This window comes from Vanellus vanellus (genome assembly GCF_965231255.1).
Source record: "Vanellus vanellus genome assembly, chromosome: 8".
Classification (NCBI taxonomy): domain Eukaryota; kingdom Metazoa; phylum Chordata; class Aves; order Charadriiformes; family Charadriidae; genus Vanellus; species Vanellus vanellus.
Window position 1 is genome coordinate 14662296 of NC_138913.1, and position 19432 is coordinate 14681727.

At 45.3% G+C, this 19432-nt stretch overlaps 1 protein-coding gene across 1 annotated transcript in view; it reads right to left on the reverse strand.

Moving 5' to 3' along the window:
• Positions 1 to 1014: 1014 nt before the first annotated feature.
• MB21D2 (Mab-21 domain containing 2) overlaps positions 1015 to 19432 on the reverse strand; it is a gene marked incomplete at its 5' end in the record, with an annotated part of 60343 nt that continues 41925 nt past the window's right edge. The window contains one exon of the mRNA XM_082487306.1: positions 1015 to 3043. Coding sequence (XP_082343432.1) covers positions 1779 to 3043 — 1265 coding nt within the window. The 3' untranslated portion in view covers positions 1015 to 1778. The remainder of the gene's footprint in view (positions 3044 to 19432) is intronic.

Genomic DNA, 19432 nt, shown 5'->3' on the forward strand with positions numbered 1-19432 from the left:
AATATGCCCGAGAGATGGAGGAGCCAAAGTTTCATTTTAAGACATGACTTGGGCACTAGATCAGATATTGAAACCTCCCTGCCATCTAAAAAAGCAGTTTCCAACGCTGCTGGTGTGTTGCTCCACCAGCCTGGTTTCTTTACCAGAAAGGCTGGGCTAAAAGAGTGACACAGTTTTCATACACAATTTTTATCTGTTAGAATTTACTAGATATGCACCTCATTGGTCTGTCAAATATTTAAAAAATACTTCAACCTGCTCTAATAATCACATTTTAAAACATGCATCAAGTTTGGATCAGAACAGCTTCTCTGGGATAATCAGTAAGCCCAAATTGCTGATTTAAGGCCTAAATATCAGTCACTGGCCAGCCAGCCACAAAAAGTCACTCTATCCTTGAACTCTTGGAAGTATTTTTGGCTCAGACTAACCCTTGTTACCATACATCTTATCCTACGCACAAAAGGAAAGCGTATGTGTTTTCCAAGGCTACTGTTGCACCACAAGTTTACATACAAACACAACTTCTGCAAACATGAGACCGAAGTAAGATCTCGTATGTCCCAGGGTAAGTCAGAAAGTCCACAGGAGTCAAGGGAATGGTAACTGCCATAAAGGATCAGGCCTAATACATGCATTACAGAAGCACGGTAGCTCCTTTGCTCGAGGTCTGGCTGATTCACTTTGCACATACCACTGCTTTAGCATTACATCCTTATCTAATGGTAAACCTGTTTCAACAACATGCAATACATATTAATGCAATATGCACTGCAACACACAATACGCATCCAAAGAAATATGCCAATGCAAAAATCTGACTTCTCACACATAGCAGGGCTAACAAGGAAGAGCCTTTTACAAAAGACAATCAAGAAATCACCTGAAACCATGAGACCCGAGGGGCCTCAAGCAATCTGCAATACTGAGATCCAATAACAGATGCTAATTCATGAAAGAAACACAAACAGTGGGACTGAGGTAATGGCAGAGATTTCATTAGTGCAATTAACATTTATAATGGTATGTTCTTTAATAGAATTTAAATAAGGCTTTGAATAATTACACACACTAAAACTAACATTCCATAACCTTATTCCGCATGGAAAAGCAGCAGAAACAACCCTCTGGACTGTACAAGGTCCAATTATGAACAATTACATTCAAAAAGTAGATCAAAACAGAAACAACTCTTTCCCCCAAAAGCTGCATCATCATCTTTGAAGTCAGCTTTCTCCCCTAGTGTGAGAAGTGTGAAGAACAGATGAACTGGGCTTCAGCCCAGTAGATTTGGCCTTGTCAAATTACCAGTAGCGCTTTCCAACCCAGAGTATCTTCTCATTTCTTTAGGGTGATGGAAGCTCATGGAAAAAGAAGTGAATTTTCCAAAACAACGGAAGGTGAGTTCTCCCTTCCTCAGGCCCGACAATGTACATGAATTATGGAAGCTTGAAAACAAATCTACATTACATCATGGCATGTGTGTTTACAGTGCATGTTCTCCTTTAGAAACTACTCACAGACAATGGGGCTGGGTGGGTGAAAAAAAATCAAAGCAGCATATGAAATAGTAATATACTGTTTCAAAATCTGCACCGTCCTGCAGAACCAGGAATTATAATTTATTCAGATTGTTCTCAACAGATCCAATCTACGCTGGATATGTAAAAAACAAGAGACTAAGTCATCAAGGAAAACCAAATGAAAAAGCCTGCTCACTGCAAGAGTTTTTAAAAATGGAACAAAAGAAAAAAATCCCAAGAAACATTGACGAAAGCTCAGAAAAATTTATCATCAATTCTGAAGTGGGGCCTTGTGACATCATCTGGGTTAATGAAGACGGAGATGGACTTCCCAGGGTTCTCAGTCACTAGCTGTTGCAACTTTTTGGCTAATCGGTCATCAGGCTGGTTGGTGTCCCCTCCATCTGACTGTGGGGAGGGGATGCTGGTGGTGCTGCCCCGCCGTTGGAGCTCTAGTGTTAGCCGGTTGGCTGCTTTGACATGTTCGATGGCAGTTCGAAGGTGTTCGGCAGGGTCTGAGCGGACTGAGGACAGCTTCCGCGCATGCAGCATGACAGTTTCTTCAGAGAGATGTTCCAGCATGTTGCACTGGGGGATGAAATAGTTAGGGCACATCTTGTTGACCAAGCAGTGCTGGAGATCATCAATGAGACCCAGGAGGAAATGGGCTGCATAATCCTCTTGGGCCAAGTAGTTGGCTGGTAGCCTGTCACAAGCCCACAGCATCATGCTCCGCAAGTGATATGGACTAATGGCTTTGGGGCGGGACAGCAATTTGATGATGATAGCTTTGCAGGCCTGATAGGCTTGCATGAGGCTGCTGGAGATGCACTTCTTCAGCTGCACTTCACTTCTGGCAAATGACAGCCTCCATTCATTGTCCTTCTTCCCCTTGTAGGAACATGCAGGCACTAAGTAAAACCCACTTATGACTTCCTCTTCTGTGATCTTCCCATCCCAGAAGTGGTTCTCCATCAGCCAGCTCTGGGCCACAGCTGGCCAACCTTTGAAGGACACCACAGGGACAATGTCGTACAGCATGCGGCTGCTGCCCACTCCCAAAATAATGGATATGATAGTCCCATTCTTTTCTACCTTCTCCACCTTTGGCATCCCTCGCTGAGGCTTTTTCTGGATCTCGGAGAGGACAATGCTAATGGAGTCATAGAACCAGTCTGCGACTTTTGTTGGAGAGAAGAAATAATTGGTAGCTCCATTGATATGGTCCACGATCGTGCAGCAGTCTTTCCATTTGCTGATAGTTCCTTCATCAAACAGACGCAGGCTCAGCCAGGAGTGGCACAAAGCCGAGTGGCGCATGTCCAGCGTGACTGGTTGGTTGCGGTCATGCAGCTTCAGTGCGGGCACAAGCAGGGTGAAGTCCATGTCATAGTCTGTGCCTCGTGCATAAACATTCAGCTCATCAAGATCAATGTCCACCACACCTTCCCGCACACCACCTGAAAGCAGCAGGTACTCATTGGCTACAGGCAGCTTCTGGTCAAGTTTCTGAACCATGCCTGCAAAAGAAAGAGAAGTCCTTTCAAAAGAAGGCAAACAGATCTGGGATACAGAATTTAATCAGGATTAAAACCCATCCCATGCCCAGCAAGAAAAAAGGAACCAGAGGTATCCATCGCTGTCTGTGTAACACAAACATACATCAGGCCCAGCACTGAGCCAGCCTTCAGTCCCAGCTGACTCAGGGTAGGGCTTTTCCTGCACTCCTGGGACTGGGTGAAGTCCATCCTAAATATGATACTGGGAACAATGGAAAAAAGCAGAAGCCTCTGGTAAAACACAGCAAAGCTACTTCCAGGACTAAATTTAACTTCTTAAACACCTTCTAAATCAATTTCTCCCAATATTGTTGCTCATTTCCATGGTATCCAAATGTTTCTCTGACACTTCAAAGAGAAAAGAGGATATTTATTGACTCACTGTTCTTATTTTCTCTCTGGGATAAGAAAAAAGCTGGACCGGCATCAGGGGGTTGGTTTGTGCACGAGTGAATGAATAGCTACAAATGGTAGTTCAAACAGGTTTGATTTTACAATTTGCTTTACATTTACTGATGAACAAGCCAACATGAACGAAGGCAATATGTCCTCCTCTTATGGAGGAACGGAGACAGGTTAAAGCCAGAAGCCAGCTCTGAAATTGGTTCTTCAAGCTATAATGATGGTATCATGCCATAAAATATCTGATCAGATCCCCAGAGCACAGACATGAAGACAGATTTCTATTTTCATCACCAAAACCAGATTCTTCCCTTCACCCTGCACTGCCCGCACCAGTTGCGCAAAGCCAGTTTTTCACTGGGTGTTCTATATATACCACTATACTCTGTTCACAGCACGCGAACAGCAGACTGAGACTCCACGCAGTAGCTATCAGCACCTCATTCAGTGTTCAAATTAGGCTTAAAATTGAGTTCTGCACTTTGAGTGCTCTGTAGTCTGCTTCTGCTAATCTGGGCTGCTTCACTCCTGGTGCTCGTCTTGTGGTTAAATGCCCTTGATTCCTTCCCAGCCTCAGTTCAGACAACGCTCCCAGGCCACGAGGGAACTAAGGCCAGTGACTCTGCATGCAGAAGCTGAATCTTTTCTGTAAAAGGGACACATCAGTACTTCTTACAAGCACAAACGTACTAGTTTTTGTTAGTGTGCATTACTTACTCTACTTTCCGAAAGGCACTATAGTTTGTTTATATTAAGAGCGGTCAAATGGAGACCTTTCCATTACGAAGAAGCCAGTCTTAAAGAGACATCATTGGGAATAAGTAGCCAGAGGCATGCCAAGGTGAGCCAGAGAGCTGCTGATCTCACTGTCAGACCAGAAACCACAGACAGATAGGTTAGGTGTGTTTCTTTACTGAAATGCTAACATAAATGATCAGCACCAGGGTCTGAGCACCCATTCTGGCATAGCCCCAGGTACTGCAGAGCCTTTCCTGAGTTAATGCATCCCCAGGGGATCACAGATACTGCCTGAACTGAGTGGGTTTCCCTAGAAGAGTGCAGCAGCAGCACCCCAAGGTGCTGAGTGCCGCACTAGCCTGAGTGGCGCTGCAGTGCTTTCAGGGAGACTCCCCTGTCCTTTCCTGCATGCTAGGACAGAGGCAACGAAACACTACCTACATGCACACAAGTAAGCCATGTCCAGAGTAAAATCTAAAGTAGATTTTATGTCTATGCTGACACTGATTCCTTGGAAGAGCCAAGGAGATTGTATGAAGACTCCTGTGTGTGAAGGGGAATGTGTCTTGGGGCAATATTCAGGGTAACTGTGCAATCCCCCATGTGAAATTCCTTGTTAAATACACTTTACCTGTTTTATTGCTTCCAAGAGCACTGTACCCAGTCCATTTTGCTGCATTGAGCTGGGACGATTTTCCTGCCAGGCAGGCAAGGACATAACCCTTTCCATTTCATGCAGCTCCAGAGGCTGCAAAAGAAGGAAATAGCTCTGGAGGAGTGCTAAGAAACTCTTCCTGCTAAGTCCTGAGCTAATCCCATTCTGCGATCTTGCCACATGCTGCCGCATTCATCCTTAAAGGGTAATAATCAGGAAAAGCTTCTGTCAACCTCAAAGACATTTTCTGAGGCTTAGATACACAGTGAGCTATGTTACCCTGATCTACGGACTAGCAAAGCCTTCGCAGGCTTCTCTGCCCCTGAGGCCAAGTAAGCAGTAGTCACTCCTTCGTTGCACCTAGAAGAAGGGGATTTCTAAAGGGTACCTAAATTGACGTGACTTCTGGAGACTGTACTGACGCACTGCTTCCAAATCCTGTCCTGAAACCAGTGCAAGCAGCCTCGGTGCTTTACACCCTTGCTGTAAGTTGAGTCCCAGACCCATGGAGTAGAGTCTGGGTTAATCCCATCATAGGGACAGAGAGCAGTTGTTTTTTTCCAAGCATACAAATCAGTACCGACCCTTAGTGCGGGGCAGCACAGCTATTCAGGATACGTAGGGTCCTGATGGCCCATCCTGCCTCTACACTGATCCAAAATTTTCTGGTCAGGACTGTGATCTGCAGCATCTGAGATGCAGATCTGTGGATGTTCCTGAGAGGCAGACACAGTGTAACTGTCCTACAGGAGAAAATGTTCAAACTGACAGAATTCAATAAAGGATGTATTTTTCTAAATATTTTTAAACTTGAAGGATGAAAAATGTCCTGTGAAGTTCTGCAGTGTGCCCTTTGCACCAAAACTTCTATCCTATGGTACCGCCAGAGGCTTTGACTGAAAAAGAAAATTGTACGATTTTTCTAAAAGGTAGATATTCTCCACTACGGAACCTATTGTGGGATGAGTTGCTCTCCTTGGCCTGAAGAGATCCTCTGTCCTTTAATGTGGGAGCAATAGAGCTGACAAACTGACACCATTCAGCCCCTGCTTTCTAAATACCCCATGCTCATCTGCCTGGAAAGTAACAGTAAACATGTATGATCAACCTCCAAAGCCAGACGAGAGCAGGAGCCACTCCTGCAATGTTAGTTCTGCACCATCTTCCAGCGCTCCTGCCTTCACTAGCACAAAGCAAAGCTTGCGCTGGACAAAGCCTGTACAGCCTGCTCTACTGCCAGAGGGGTTACAAAATGCCAGCTAGCACAGAGGAAGCTTCTGCGTGGAAAACACTTCAGGAAGAACCATCCCTTACAGTCAGAGGCACGGCTCTCCAAGCACTGTCACGTAGGTACTCCCACAGAAGAGACACTTCTCTTCCCTATAGCAGAGGAAGAAAAGAGAACACCAGTTTCAAGTATCCTTGCAATAGGAAATGATTTCTGCCCAAAGAACACTCTTTTACACTTCCTCTAGAATGTTTTGTGTGCTCACCATTAAGTCTAGTTGCAAGGCTGAAGCCTCCTGAAAGGGAAAGGTGCCATACACTGCCAATAAGTCATGTTTTTTTCCCCCTCCAGAACTCTAGACCTAGCAACACAGGAGGAATATAAAAAAATAATCAGGCAATGGCTACAGGAAACGATCCAATATATCATCAATATCTCTCTACCTGGCTGGCCGCAGAATTTAAATCCAAACTCTTGAGCTCTGCCTGGCATAGAATTTCCCCTTCAAGGCCTGGACCAACATCTTCATCTCTGCCACAGAGCTAGAGAAGGAATTTCTGCTAACAGATCATAGCAGCATTGCTGATCCAATTTAAGCTGTGGAGCAGGGGGTTGAGATGAGGTCCCCTCGAGGAAAATATATTTAGAATAGGCATACAGTGTTCTATAAATAGTTGAGATGGCCAAATTCAGGATTCACTAAGGCTTTAGGGGTTTTCAATGTGTTCTAACTGCCCCCCTTGTCCGTGAATCTATTTGAAATGTGAAGGGATTTCAAGGAATCCCATTAGCCAAAATTGTATGGCATACACTACCTGGGCACAAAGCTTTCATCCCAAGTTTCAACAGCTCAAACACAAGCTGAGAGACCCACATGTATGTACAACAGAAGCAGGCACTCCAGCTCAGCAAGCATGCAAGTGCAAATACAAAGAAGAAAAATATCAAGATTGGTACTTGACCCAAGTACTTAAGATAATAGCACCAGTGGGCCATTTGAGTTCTCTTCTTTCCATCTCAGTACCAGGACCATCTGGGAGGAGGAGGGAATAGGGGTTACAGATAATCTTATGAAATTTGCAGAAGCCCTGTGGAGTTGTCTGTAAAGACTGAACTCAGAACTTGCAGGGTCAAACACACAAAAAAATTATTTTAGCTGAAGGATCAGCTCTCATTGCACCAAAGTAGCTTCATTGATATTTAAGAAGTCTCTTGCTGCTACCAGGAAAAACTCATAATTTGCAGTCATATCTTGTGTGACATGTTCTTTTGAAAAGGTTGTTTGGCAAAGCTGGTATTTTGCTAAGAGTGGTGTTCAGTTACCACTTCTGTCTAAAGTACCTTAAAGAAGTTCTGTTTTCCCAGCTGAGTAACTAGTTTAAGACCTTCCCAAGCTATAAAACTTGACATCGTAACAGGGAAGTATGCTTACAAGCATAAGAAAAGCAGGGAATGTGAGAATTAGGAGCAGCACCTGTAGGCCAGGCTTGCTGGTTGGTTTACCTAACAGTCAGTTCAGAGTAACATAGGTGAGCAAATGACTTCTGCAGACAGAATTTCATTCTATTGTTGTTCCTTCAATGGCAGGAAAATAGGATTTATTTCTACTCCAACCACTGCGATACAAGGAGAATAAAGACAGAGAAAAGAGATTTTACTTTTACATAACACCTACATTTGGGATTCATCCTTGAATGAACTGGGTAATGATGTACATGACACAGAGACTATTCTTCCCATTTAAAAAAAAAAAAAACAATGCAAAGATGCTCTCCATCCATTACAGAATTTCAGATGAAATGATTTCATGACCATTGCAGTGGGTACTGGGATCTGCTTCTATTTCATTACCAGCTTTGTGTAAATAAGGAGGAACCTACAGACTTGTCTTTGAAGAAACTGACCGTAAGAAATACTACACTAAAACTTATTTCTAACATATGCATTTCCTAATTAGGGGTTCCTTCTTGAAGCTTTCCTTCCTGATGCCTTAGATACGAAATGATTGTCACCACAAGAAAATGTGAGCAAAGAAAGATGCCATTTGACTACTCTAACCCGGTGTCATCAAACTGAATGGGGTGTTGTTCAGGGCAGTCACTGAATTAAGGGACACTTCTGCTGCATGGGAACTAGAGATAGGTCAAAAAAGCAGTGGGGTGCTGAGAAAGGCTCCACAAAGGAGGATTTGCAGAACCTTGCATGCAGAAGCATATCATGGGAGTTGTTCCGGGAGCCAAGCCAGACCCAGGCACTAGCTCTGCACTGCTCCTGTTCTCCAACTTAGCCCCCAGCATCTGCAGTAGCAAACACTTCGCTCACATTCCACACCAGCCTGCTGAGGAGGAGACAATCCACACAGTGCACAGCCATGATTTTCTTCCTTGACCCCTGCATCACCCACTCCTCCTGCATAGCCTGCAGGGGTCCCTATAAGCTGCTGAGACCATGAGTTACTGTAACATCCCTGTCCTTGCAGACTCTCTGTGCCAGGAACGGGTTGCAAGCTGGCTCAGAAAGCCAATGTGGTCCCTCACAGGTCATCTTCAACTTCTAAAGGTCACAAATGTATTCTATACATCACCAGCACAGGAAGCAAGCAAGAGCTACTAAACCATAAAGATACCATGGCCAGGCTGCTGAAGACCTTTAAGGGTATGATGATCCCCAGACATGTAAATGATGCACACAAGCTTATCTGTGGGATATACAGCCAGGAGCTCTCCCCTTCCCTCCAGAAGGAAAGGACCCCAGGTTAATGGCAAAGGGCTGTCTGCAGCCCGCAGGCAGCTGTGCCGCGCAATTCAGCAAGGAAAAGTGATGTTAGCTGCTGCTCCTCATTACTGAGCCTCCCTGCTCACCTCTTGACTTTGCCATCTAATCTGATTTGAGAAGCAGCACAAATCTGTGTAACATCAGCCATTAAAAATAGCTGCAGCACAGAATACACATGGCTGGTACCTGCCCTTCAGCCCCACACTGGAGTTCAAAAGATGCCACAGTACCCTCTCCAACTCTGCTCAAAGACCCAAAGCACTGTGGCTCAGCCTAGGGACAGAGCGCTGCCTGTGAATGCTCAGAAGAACTGAGACACTCAGATGCTTTACACACTTCAACACGTGCACGTGGACAGAAGGGAGGGAAAGGAGAACTGGATAAAATTAGAAGTGTCCTTCTCCCCACTCCTCTCTCTCCCTCACACACCAGGAGAAAGACTACAGAATTAAAATGGAGATTTTCTCTAGAGAAATCCAACACCTGAGCTGGCATTACCATTGGTATCTTCTTCCCCCTTTTCCTTCTTACTTTGCAGGTAACTTAATCTCCACTAAACAAGAGGTTTGGATGCCCATTTCCTCAATCAATAGCAATGATATAGTGTTCTGGCACTGATCATCAGCTGACCTTGCATTTAGAGTGCGCCCTCTCCAAACCATTTAGCTCGTGCTCTAGCAGAAGTCTCCTGTTACTTGCAGCCAGTCTTGCACAGACCTGACTATTGTCTTAAGCAACGATTTTTAGTAATCATACTGAAAGAAAGTGAGCACCATGCTGCTGCTGTTGCATCCCCAGCACCTGGCAAGAAACATAGGTACATACCCCTCATAAAAGAAATCAGAAAGTCCCCACTGACATCAATGGGGCTGTATGTTTAAACTCCCCCACAGACCCACCCGAGGCCCTGGGGCAAGTGAGCTCCCACTCAGGGAAGCTCGCCAGAGGGGTTTCAGGAAGGAATCATGTCTCTGAGGAGACCAGAAATGCTGGGAATTGTTTTTGATTCAACAGATCTGATTTGCCCTCATTCATTCAGCATTTCCAGCAAGAAGCAGCACAGAGGCCTTGTAGGGAAGCTTGTTCTCCGGCACTGCATTCCCCAGCTCCACGCATGTTTTCTGGGATATGCAGAAAGGTGTCACTGGGAAACTAACTGCCCTTTGTGGGGATTGCAGAGCCTGAGCCCAGGGTCTAAGAGAAGCTGAGCCCAGCCAGTTTTGCAGGGAGCTGACATACCTGCTGTTGAAAGCAGGGGCAGATCCCATTCATCTCACCAGGGAGGTCAAAAAACACTCTGCTGGGCGTATGCCACCCTCATGTCCCCTGGCAGCCTAGCAAGAAGACATATAGAAGGGATCTTCCTTGTATAGGTGATCTCTTCTATAGGGAAGGCTAAGGATCACCCACATATACCACTGCCTCCCTCCCTTCTACTGCTTAATCCTTCCAGAGGACACAGCATAGTCAGGGCTCTTGAGTTTTCCTCCCAATTCTACCCAGTTTGACGCATAACCTTCGCCATGCCTTTTTTTTTTTTCTGTATAAAATCATTACCCTCCTGTAAGCCCCAAAAGCTCAGGAAGTTTGACCTCCTGGATGCTCAGCAAGTGCTTGGAATTGCTCAGACGGCACTAACCACACACCAGATGTTATTAGCAGAGAACCAGTTTGTAAGCTAATGATAAATCTCAGGATCCTCTGCTTTGGCCAGGCAATTCTTACCCTTGACTGCTAAAAGAAATACATGAAACCCCAGGCTAGCCAAAAACCAAAAAGCTTTTGTCATTTTTTGTAAAGACACTAGACAGGGACTCAGTAGTTCCTTGGCAATTCTGCTGCGAACAGCAGATCCTGCAGAAGAGGAATGTTGTTCAAAGGAAAGATCCCCACAGAGGTCTCCCAGCTATGCCGAGGGATGTGTGTTGAATTTCAGGGGCTTCTTTAAGACAAGATGGGAGGCCGGCTCTGATGCAGCTGGATTGCACTGATTTTTCTGTTTCCCTTGGTAATTGCAAATCTATTTATGAGCAGCACAAGTTTTTGTTACGCAGAAGAACTGAAAGAGTCAGCTCTTTAGGAGAGTCTTTAGTTACAAAGCACATTTTTAGAGGACTGTTGGCGGAAGCAGGCAGGGGGTGGGAGGGGAGTGGGGAGACAGAACCGTGTGATATCAGTTCAGTCAAATATGGGAGGCGAGCGAAGGAAGCTGCTCTTTGCAGACTGATACACCAGTGTCCTACTGATTCTGCTCCTTTTAGAAATCTTGTGATATGCTGACAGAAGACACTGCAGGGACCCAGCACCCCCTCCTAAAAGAAATCAGCTTCTTTCTCCAAAGTCTTCTTTAAAAGCAGTCTTGGAAGCAGTGTCCCAGTTTTTTTCCAGTTCCCGTGTGCCCTGCTGGAAGGCACCCGGCTACCTGAACTCCTGTATGCCAACGCAGAGGGGTATTTCATGGTGCGAGGGGAAAAAAAGAAACAAAGTAAGAAAAAGCCCAGATTAAAAGGGTGGGCCTGTAGTGCAAAAGGCAGTGCTATCACAAACACCCAAACGCACTCTGGCACCAAAAGCAGCAGTGATGTTACTGCAGTGACCTGCCTGGCTAAATTACTCAGGTCTGAATGACCACAATAGCCGGGCTAGACAGCTTCCAGAGCTGGAACCGGCACTTTCAGAGGGAGGCCCTACATCGCTGTGCAACTCTGCTTTGGATAGTGAAGAGTTTAAGAGTCACCCTCCAAACTGATGTTGGGTTTCCAGCCCGCCAGTCTGCTTATCCAATGGACTTACTCCAGAGTCATATTAGCCAAACTAAGATAAGAGTGTGTGAAAGCTGAAGGCTCACAAAGAATATGAAGTGCAAGTCAAGGAGGTGCTTGAGGGTCTGAAGAATATGTGTGATGAGGTCTGAGAGCAGCTGACAAGCAGAACAGAAGGAAGAAGGGGGAGAAAGTGTGCTTATGAGAACAGCTTGCTGCTACACCTTGCTTAACGCTGTACACTGTGTCCATACGGTGTCCATATTTTTAAGTGTGCATTAACACATAAAATTCCTTGTGGAAATGGCACAAGATGCCATTTACCCTGGAACTGCAATCCCAGAGAGAAAATCTGCCAGGGGATAGATTGCTTTATCAGTTCCACCCTCTAGGACTGAAAGCACACATTTGGCAAGGGCTACACGGGGTCTAGATGGGCCATTTCTGCTCACACCGTTACCGAGCACTGCTAAGTATTCAGCAAGATGTTACACTGAGGGAAACTCACCAGGACTCCTCTCTTGGATCTGCTTACAAGGTAACAACAGTGGGCACAATCCAGGTTGAGCTTCTTGAGTGCAAACACGCAGCTCCTTGCAGAAGAGGCTGTTCTGCCCTTGTTTCCCTAGTACCTTCACTGGTACTGTGCTCTTTACAAGAGCACAACAACCTCAGTGAGGTACATAACACGTCCATCTATCCTAGCATCTCGTCTCAGGCAACTGCTGCTCACTGCTGTCAGGGGAAGAGCGTAAGCGCAAGGAAAGTACAGCATAACAACTTTCCCTCTGCAACCTCCAAATGGTCCCTGGGTTTGGGATTTCCCAAACCAGAAGCAGTATTTGCAGCTTTGTCATTAACGACACTGATGGACCTATCTGCTGGGAATGTCTTTCATTGCTTTCCAAATCATTTATATTTTGGCATAGTCAGTGCCTTGCAGCGCTGTGTTTCACAAAGTACACGTTGTGTCAAGAAGTATTTCCTTTGGCTGGCTCCCTAGGAAATGAAGAAACTCACCTAACCACGGCACTTTGCACAAATCACTCAAGATTTTACATGGCTTAGTCAGTCATCTTTCTTCTGCATTGAAAAGAACAACTTATTTCAACTTCATATACCTAATTGTCCTTGTCAGCACTTGTGTGGGCCCTAGTATTGCTACACCCTAGGTGAAATGAGGTGGTCAACACTGCATGTCACATGAAAAGGTGACTTCTGTGCGGATGTCTTCACAGTCCTCTGGGAAATACCTCAGCAGCCCTGCTTGCTAAATTAGCCGCACTACACTGCTGGTTTGCTCAATGTAATGGAGCCCTCATCCCCAAAATTTAGTTTCACCTTCAGGATATTCTCCCTGAAGAAGCCAACACCAATGCCACCACTTTACAAAGGGCATTGAAGACACTGGAAAAGAACAGTGGAAATAGGACAGGGGAAGGTTTGGGAGGTTGCACAGGAAAAAAAAAGTCCCCAGCCTCCCTCAAGCTCTCATCCCAATCTGACTAGTCAGCGCCAGGTGCCGCTTGCAGAAGACACGTGGCAGCTCTCCAGCGATGAGCAAAGCCATTCCCTTCCAGACCTGGGAACACATTCTCCTCTCGCTCCAAGTCAGCCAGAGGGGCACGTGTACATATCAGGCAGAACTTGACTCCAAGGTTGCAAAAGCACTTTGGGCTCTTTTGGGATGGTCTTCTGTTCTTAGTTACTGTCTAGTATCTGTTTGCCTGTCCTGAAAGGGCTAAGTTGCTAAACCACTTTATGATCAGGTGCCATGAAGAGGGCTATGCCCAGAGGAATGCCACCACACCCTCATGTCCTGTAAATAACACAAGAGGCTCCACCGTAAATGCACTTTGAGCTGTTCCGCCCAGCCTCCTGCTTACAGTTATCCAACACGCTGGAAATTCTTTCCCCAGCTGCTTAACCACCAGTTTGCTTTCTGTGTCTGTAGCAGAGTTGTTTTCTACAAAGACAAGTCACAGCCAGAGCAAATCACAGCACTACTCCTAATGAAAGGGGCCTGAACCAACACTGCCTACCCTCAGTGCCTGCCTATTCTGTATTAACAGCTCTACCTCACTGCAGAGCAGCGGGAGATTTGTCCTTGACTCAAAAATTCTTCACTAAATCATCCAGCAAAGCTAAAACTTACATGTGGAGTACACATGGCAACAAACAGCCATCAGAGGATTGATGGATAACCGCAGCTGTAATTCAATCTAATGTTCTTGATTTTCCCTTAAAATCTATCAAACTTGGCTTCTGGGGTCAATGACATGATCAGAATGGCACCCCTTCGATCACTTTCATTCTCTTCATCTACCAATGGCTAAACCTATTTAGCTTTATACCATGGGACAGGTCAGAAAACGAGGGAATGAAGGATGATTCCAGGAAACCAGCAAACCCCAAAAGAGCACTGGACACAGGGGAAATCTGTTCTCTGAGTGCAGAAGGAAATCAGGTGTCTTCAGAAGCCTTTCTGAGGCATCTGGTGCAGAAGACAACATGAAGTGAATCCTCTATCCAGCCTGCAGAATTCATTGGGCTCTATCCATACATGCCTGATCTGGCCCCTTTGACAGATCTTATATACAAACACTGGGGGGAAGCCAAGACAGATAGGCCAAATACGGCTGAGTCACCCAATGCTAGAACCACAATATCATTTTTCTCTGTCCTTGCAGATAAGCATGGATTGGACTAGCAAGATGAGGCAGGGAATGCAGATCCTTGGTCAGAAAGTGCTGAAATCAAGAAGGATTAAACAACACAACTGTGTCAGATCATGAAGCTAAGAGCAAGATTTCCTGCAGTACTAACCAATTTCCCACACACCACCAAGAACATTTCCAAAGCCATGTGGAGCCAGATCAAGTCACCTATTTGAAATATATTTGTTAAGGCCCCGTGTACAGCATCAGCTGTGTGAAAAGTGCTGGTTGGCTTTGACATTCATGCAGAATTCCTCTCTGTCCACATTGCCAGGGCAAGAAGTTACACGCCAGATTTTCTGCTAGCAGAAAACAGAGCAGCTCCCCTGAAGTGAATGGGAACACTTGGCAGAAATTTCAAGGGCATTCCTCCTCCCTTTCCATGGCAGACAGACAGAGGAAAACCTAAACCCTCCAAACCTGCCTGTCCATATCCCATTGCTCCTACCATCCTGCCCCAGCTTCATCTTGCAAAGGTTATATTTGACAGCGCACAAAAGCCAGCAGAAGTTTCTAACAGAGACCATCAATACCTAAATTCTCAGATTTTATAGTCATTTATGTGCAGCTGAGTACTGTCATCCGTTAAAGAGCATAGCAGGAAGCACTGTGCAGATTCGATCTCCGCTGAGTGCCAAGCTCATGGCCCAGCAGCTGTCAAGGATCTCTTATCCCTGCAGAACAGGCAGCAGCCAAGAAGCACAGGAGCTGGAACAACTAGAGTAAAAGAGAAAGGGAAAAGGAACTACTGCTAGAGCAGAGTAGAACCTGGGCCACCTTGCATGAAGGCATGCAGTAAAATGGCACTGTCACGCTGGCATAGGACTCCAAAGGCGAAGTGCACTGTGATCTTAAGAAAGCAACAGTAAGAAGTCACGTAGCCAGGCGGCCCTGCAAGATCCAGGTATTGCAACTGCCCTCCTTCCCAACTAAGGCATGAATTGGCTGGTGGGAAGAAGAAGCTGGTGGAGCTCTGAGGCAGGGGCTGGCAGTGCTGACAGCTAGCTGATGCCCTCTAAGCATCTGCAGTGAGATGAGGGCTGTATTTTTGGAACAGTTTTCTGTTACCAGGAACAGGGACTGAAATGCTAGTAACAGTTCAGGCATGAAGCACTCATGGCCCTTTGCACAGGACTCTCATCCCATTTTGTCTGCTCTGCTCACTCAGGAGAAATTCCAGGAGACCAGCCCCACATCTGTCACTAAGCCTTTTTCAGCTTACCCGGCATGAAAGAGTCTCACACGCATTTATTTAGAGCAGCCCTGGTGATCTCTCAGCTCATCAGGATGATAGTTACATTGTGAGATGAAGGAGAGAAGAGAAAGCAAAATTGCTGCTGATCAAATATAAAATTCACAAAGCATGTTCCAAGAAGCCATTCTCTCCCATAGACTAGCCCCAAAGTCCTTTCTCATCTAAAATTCTAGTGGAATATGGACATAAGCTAGACTGGGGTCCAGAGAAGTGTCAGAAACTTATGCAAAAGACCTCATGGAGTAGGATCACAATGTCCTCTTGAAAGGGAAAGCTGATGAGAATCAAAGCTCATTCTTCCAAATCTCATCTTCTATCAGGGCTGCTTCACCTTGGTGACTCTGAAAAGCTCAGGGGAGCAGGATCCCATTCACCAATCCCCCCAGGCTTCAGGAGGCAGTGTCTCCAACCCAAACATCCATGAAGTAAGAGACAGGCCATGAAATCATAGCACTATCTTCAAGTTTCATTTTCTCCAGGCATTTTTGCAAGGAGGACAGAGGAAAGGAAGCAGCTACCTTCGAAAATTCAAACCAATAAAATAGTAAGTTCTGTTAGCTCATTTAGCTTTCCCCTGAAAATGTGAGAACTAGAGAACCTCTGGTTACACTCCGCTTTATGTAATAGAGAACCTCACATCACTCCAGTAATAAGCCTTAAGGAAAATCACAGCACACTGTGGTATTTCGTCCTAGCAGGTCTGTTGCATTTGAAGTTTCTCTTAAAACTTAAGATGGTGCTTCTTTATTGTCTTACACATTGCATTATCTTGAATTTTAATCCTACAAATTCCCTAATACATGTGTAGCAATAATGAAAAACGCCGAAAAGATTTGTTCACAAGTGCTGATAAGGAAGTCAGGCTTACAAGAGGCAGGTAGATGGAGAATACAGACCCTTCAAATGAATTCAGTAATTAGAAATCTCACCTATATTTTATAGATGTTGCTGTGAAAACACTTTGTAAAATTTCCCAGCGGATGCTCAGCTTCTGCAGAGCTTGCTATCCCTTGCATGGAAACACTTCCCAGCACAACAGGAATGGTTACTGTCTGAATATAGTCCTGCTACGCAGAAAGCAACGACTAACACTGTCCTCACTAGTTTCCCACTGACAGCTGGCCCCCCACCCTCTGATTAATGGACAAACAAAGAAGATTACAGACCTCCTAAATTTGGTAACACAGTCTATAGAATTAATTGCACAAAGTAGAAGCGGGGATATAAGGGTGTGAGCTGGCCCTTTAACAAGGATGTTTGTCCCTGAAATCGGGCAAAGCTGATGTACGGCTCATGCCCAGAAGACATCTGAGCTCAATCCTCCTTATTTGTTCCTGGCTGCACCTGGGGAAGGGGCTGGCAGAAGCAGAGATGGAGAAATACTGATTTGTAGCTGAAACCAATCAGCAACAAAACACAAGCTGTATTCTGAGCTGCACTGCCTTTCTGGCTGGGGTTGTCCTGCTTGTGCCCATGTAGACGTACCTTGTATGACCGGCTGGGCCCAGACCTGAGGCCCCAGAGAGCTCTTCTACCATAATACATGATGCTCTGCTCTCCCTGGCTCTCAAAACAACCCACCAGAAGGGGTGTTGCCATCAGGCAAAAAGACCTCTCAGATTTGCTTCCCTAGCAGGGATGCTGAATGTCATGCTGAACGGGGTTTGAGGCACTTCCAAGCTAAGCTCAGACATCAGCCAGACTTTATCTGCAGGTAAAGCCCAGAGGAGGGCACAAGTATGCCGATTCCCAAAGAGGCAACATTTGCTTGTGCTCAGACATGTCATCGGCATTCTCTGCCTATTGACAGGGGTACCACTAGGAGGACCCTGTAAAGTAGAATTGGTTGCTAAACTACAGCTCTCTGCCCCAAATTATATTCTGAGTACTCAGAAAGTAAGCAAGAACCCACGGAACTTTGGGTTTGGGGAAGAAGCACCATTTTACCCCTTCCCAGAAAGATGGCTTATGAAATCATGATGCTACCAAAACGCCTCTGTGCTTTCCCAAGCTTAGGACATTCTACTTTGGTTCTTTAGATCATAATATTGAGCTTCAAATATTATTTCAAACTTTATTGATGGATGCGCAGCCACCTTAACAAGAAGACGACAGGAAACATTCCCCCTTGCTATGGGCATGTTCATCATCCTTCTGTGTATGAGATTCCCATAGAAGTTGTGGAAAACTCCAGCAAAACTGGTACATGCAATCATCTCTTCTGCCAGCAGATGGCACGAATGCATCAGTGTGTCCGGGCTGCAGCGCTCAGCAGGCCTATGGGATTTGTGAGCGGAGAGAAAAAGAACCATTGAAAACAAAAGGCGACAGAGTTTTCACACTGCAGTATGGGCAAGGGAAGAAGCCACATGCAAGCACACAAACACCTCTTTCCCCACCACCTGCTAGGGTTTACAGTGAAGAGGAAGCCAGCTCTGACACAATTCTTGCTATGAGAGGAAAGAGACCTCCAGTACCAGGTTATCTTCTATAAAACAGATTTGGTACATAATTTTCATCTAGTACATGTCAGAAGTCCTCTGATAGTATACAGCATACAGGATGGGAGCAAGATGTAAATTAAAGAGGGGATAAGCCAGAAGACAGACACCAAACCTGTCTACAAATCCTATTTAATGCCAGATTTCCAGCTTGTGATGACTGATGGGAAAGGCCAGCACTTTGTCCAAGCCATCTGTACAGGGCTCCTTTTGTGTCATTCCTCTTTCAGTATTTATGCCACTTTACACAGCAGCATAACTGAGCAGGCAGCGTGCATCGTGGCTTCAAAGCAGCACAACTGCTGTTTATAGAAGCACTGTTAAGATTTTATTGCTAATGCATTTTAATAAGTTATAAAAAGAGCAGTACTCTGAATGACTCATTGCAGGTAAATTTAGTTCAAAATTTAGATTTTCTGTTTCTTCACTGAAAAGCAAGCAACCTCACAGCAAGCACACACCTGCAGACCGGCAGAGGGGCAGTTCTGTGTTCAATGGAAGTCTCCAGTAATTCAGACTGAACACAGAGAAGGTGAAATCAGCGCCTAACCGATCAGCTTCCCTTACTTATTTTCATCCTGAGAACAGACTGAATAAAACAAAAGTATTCTTGGAGCACTCAAAATTAAATGCAAAGGGGATCATGTAGGAATGCATATATATACATGCTAAATATGAGGAGCAGGACTGGGATTCTGGAGCTGCTTCAGGGCAATAAATGGAGAGCCTACCTGCAGACAGAGGAGGGGAAGAAAGCATTAAGAAAATGAAAAAACGAACAGTGTTCTTGCAAAGTAGTATTTGCATGTTTGAATCCAGTCTATAACATTTTTTAACTAAATAAATTTAAAAAGGACCTAAATAGTAAAAACATTTGGAAGCCAAAACTAGCTTCTTACTCAAATAATTTTTTATTCCTATGTTGTCAGTGTGACTCCTCAGAGATCAAGAGACAGACCCTCTGCTGTGAGCAATGTACTGTAGGACAGGTAGGAGGTTACAGCATGACTCCACCGGTAGTACCGAGATCCATCAAGGTGTCTGTGTGTCACCAGAATGATGGGCAAGTGAAGGAACAAGCCCAGAGTGGTTAGTGGGTGCCCTTAATGCAGCCTTAGATGTGTGTGCTCCAACACAGACAGCTGTGAACATTTGGCAATGCCTAACACATCTGGGATGAGAAGCATCAAAAGGAACAGAACCAAGTATCCTTTGAGTTTACAGAAATAGCAAACTAGCTACAGCAAGCAATGTGTTAGTAACGCTGCTCCCGCACACGCTATAGCACCGTGCCAAGCAACAGCAGCCAGCGCTCAG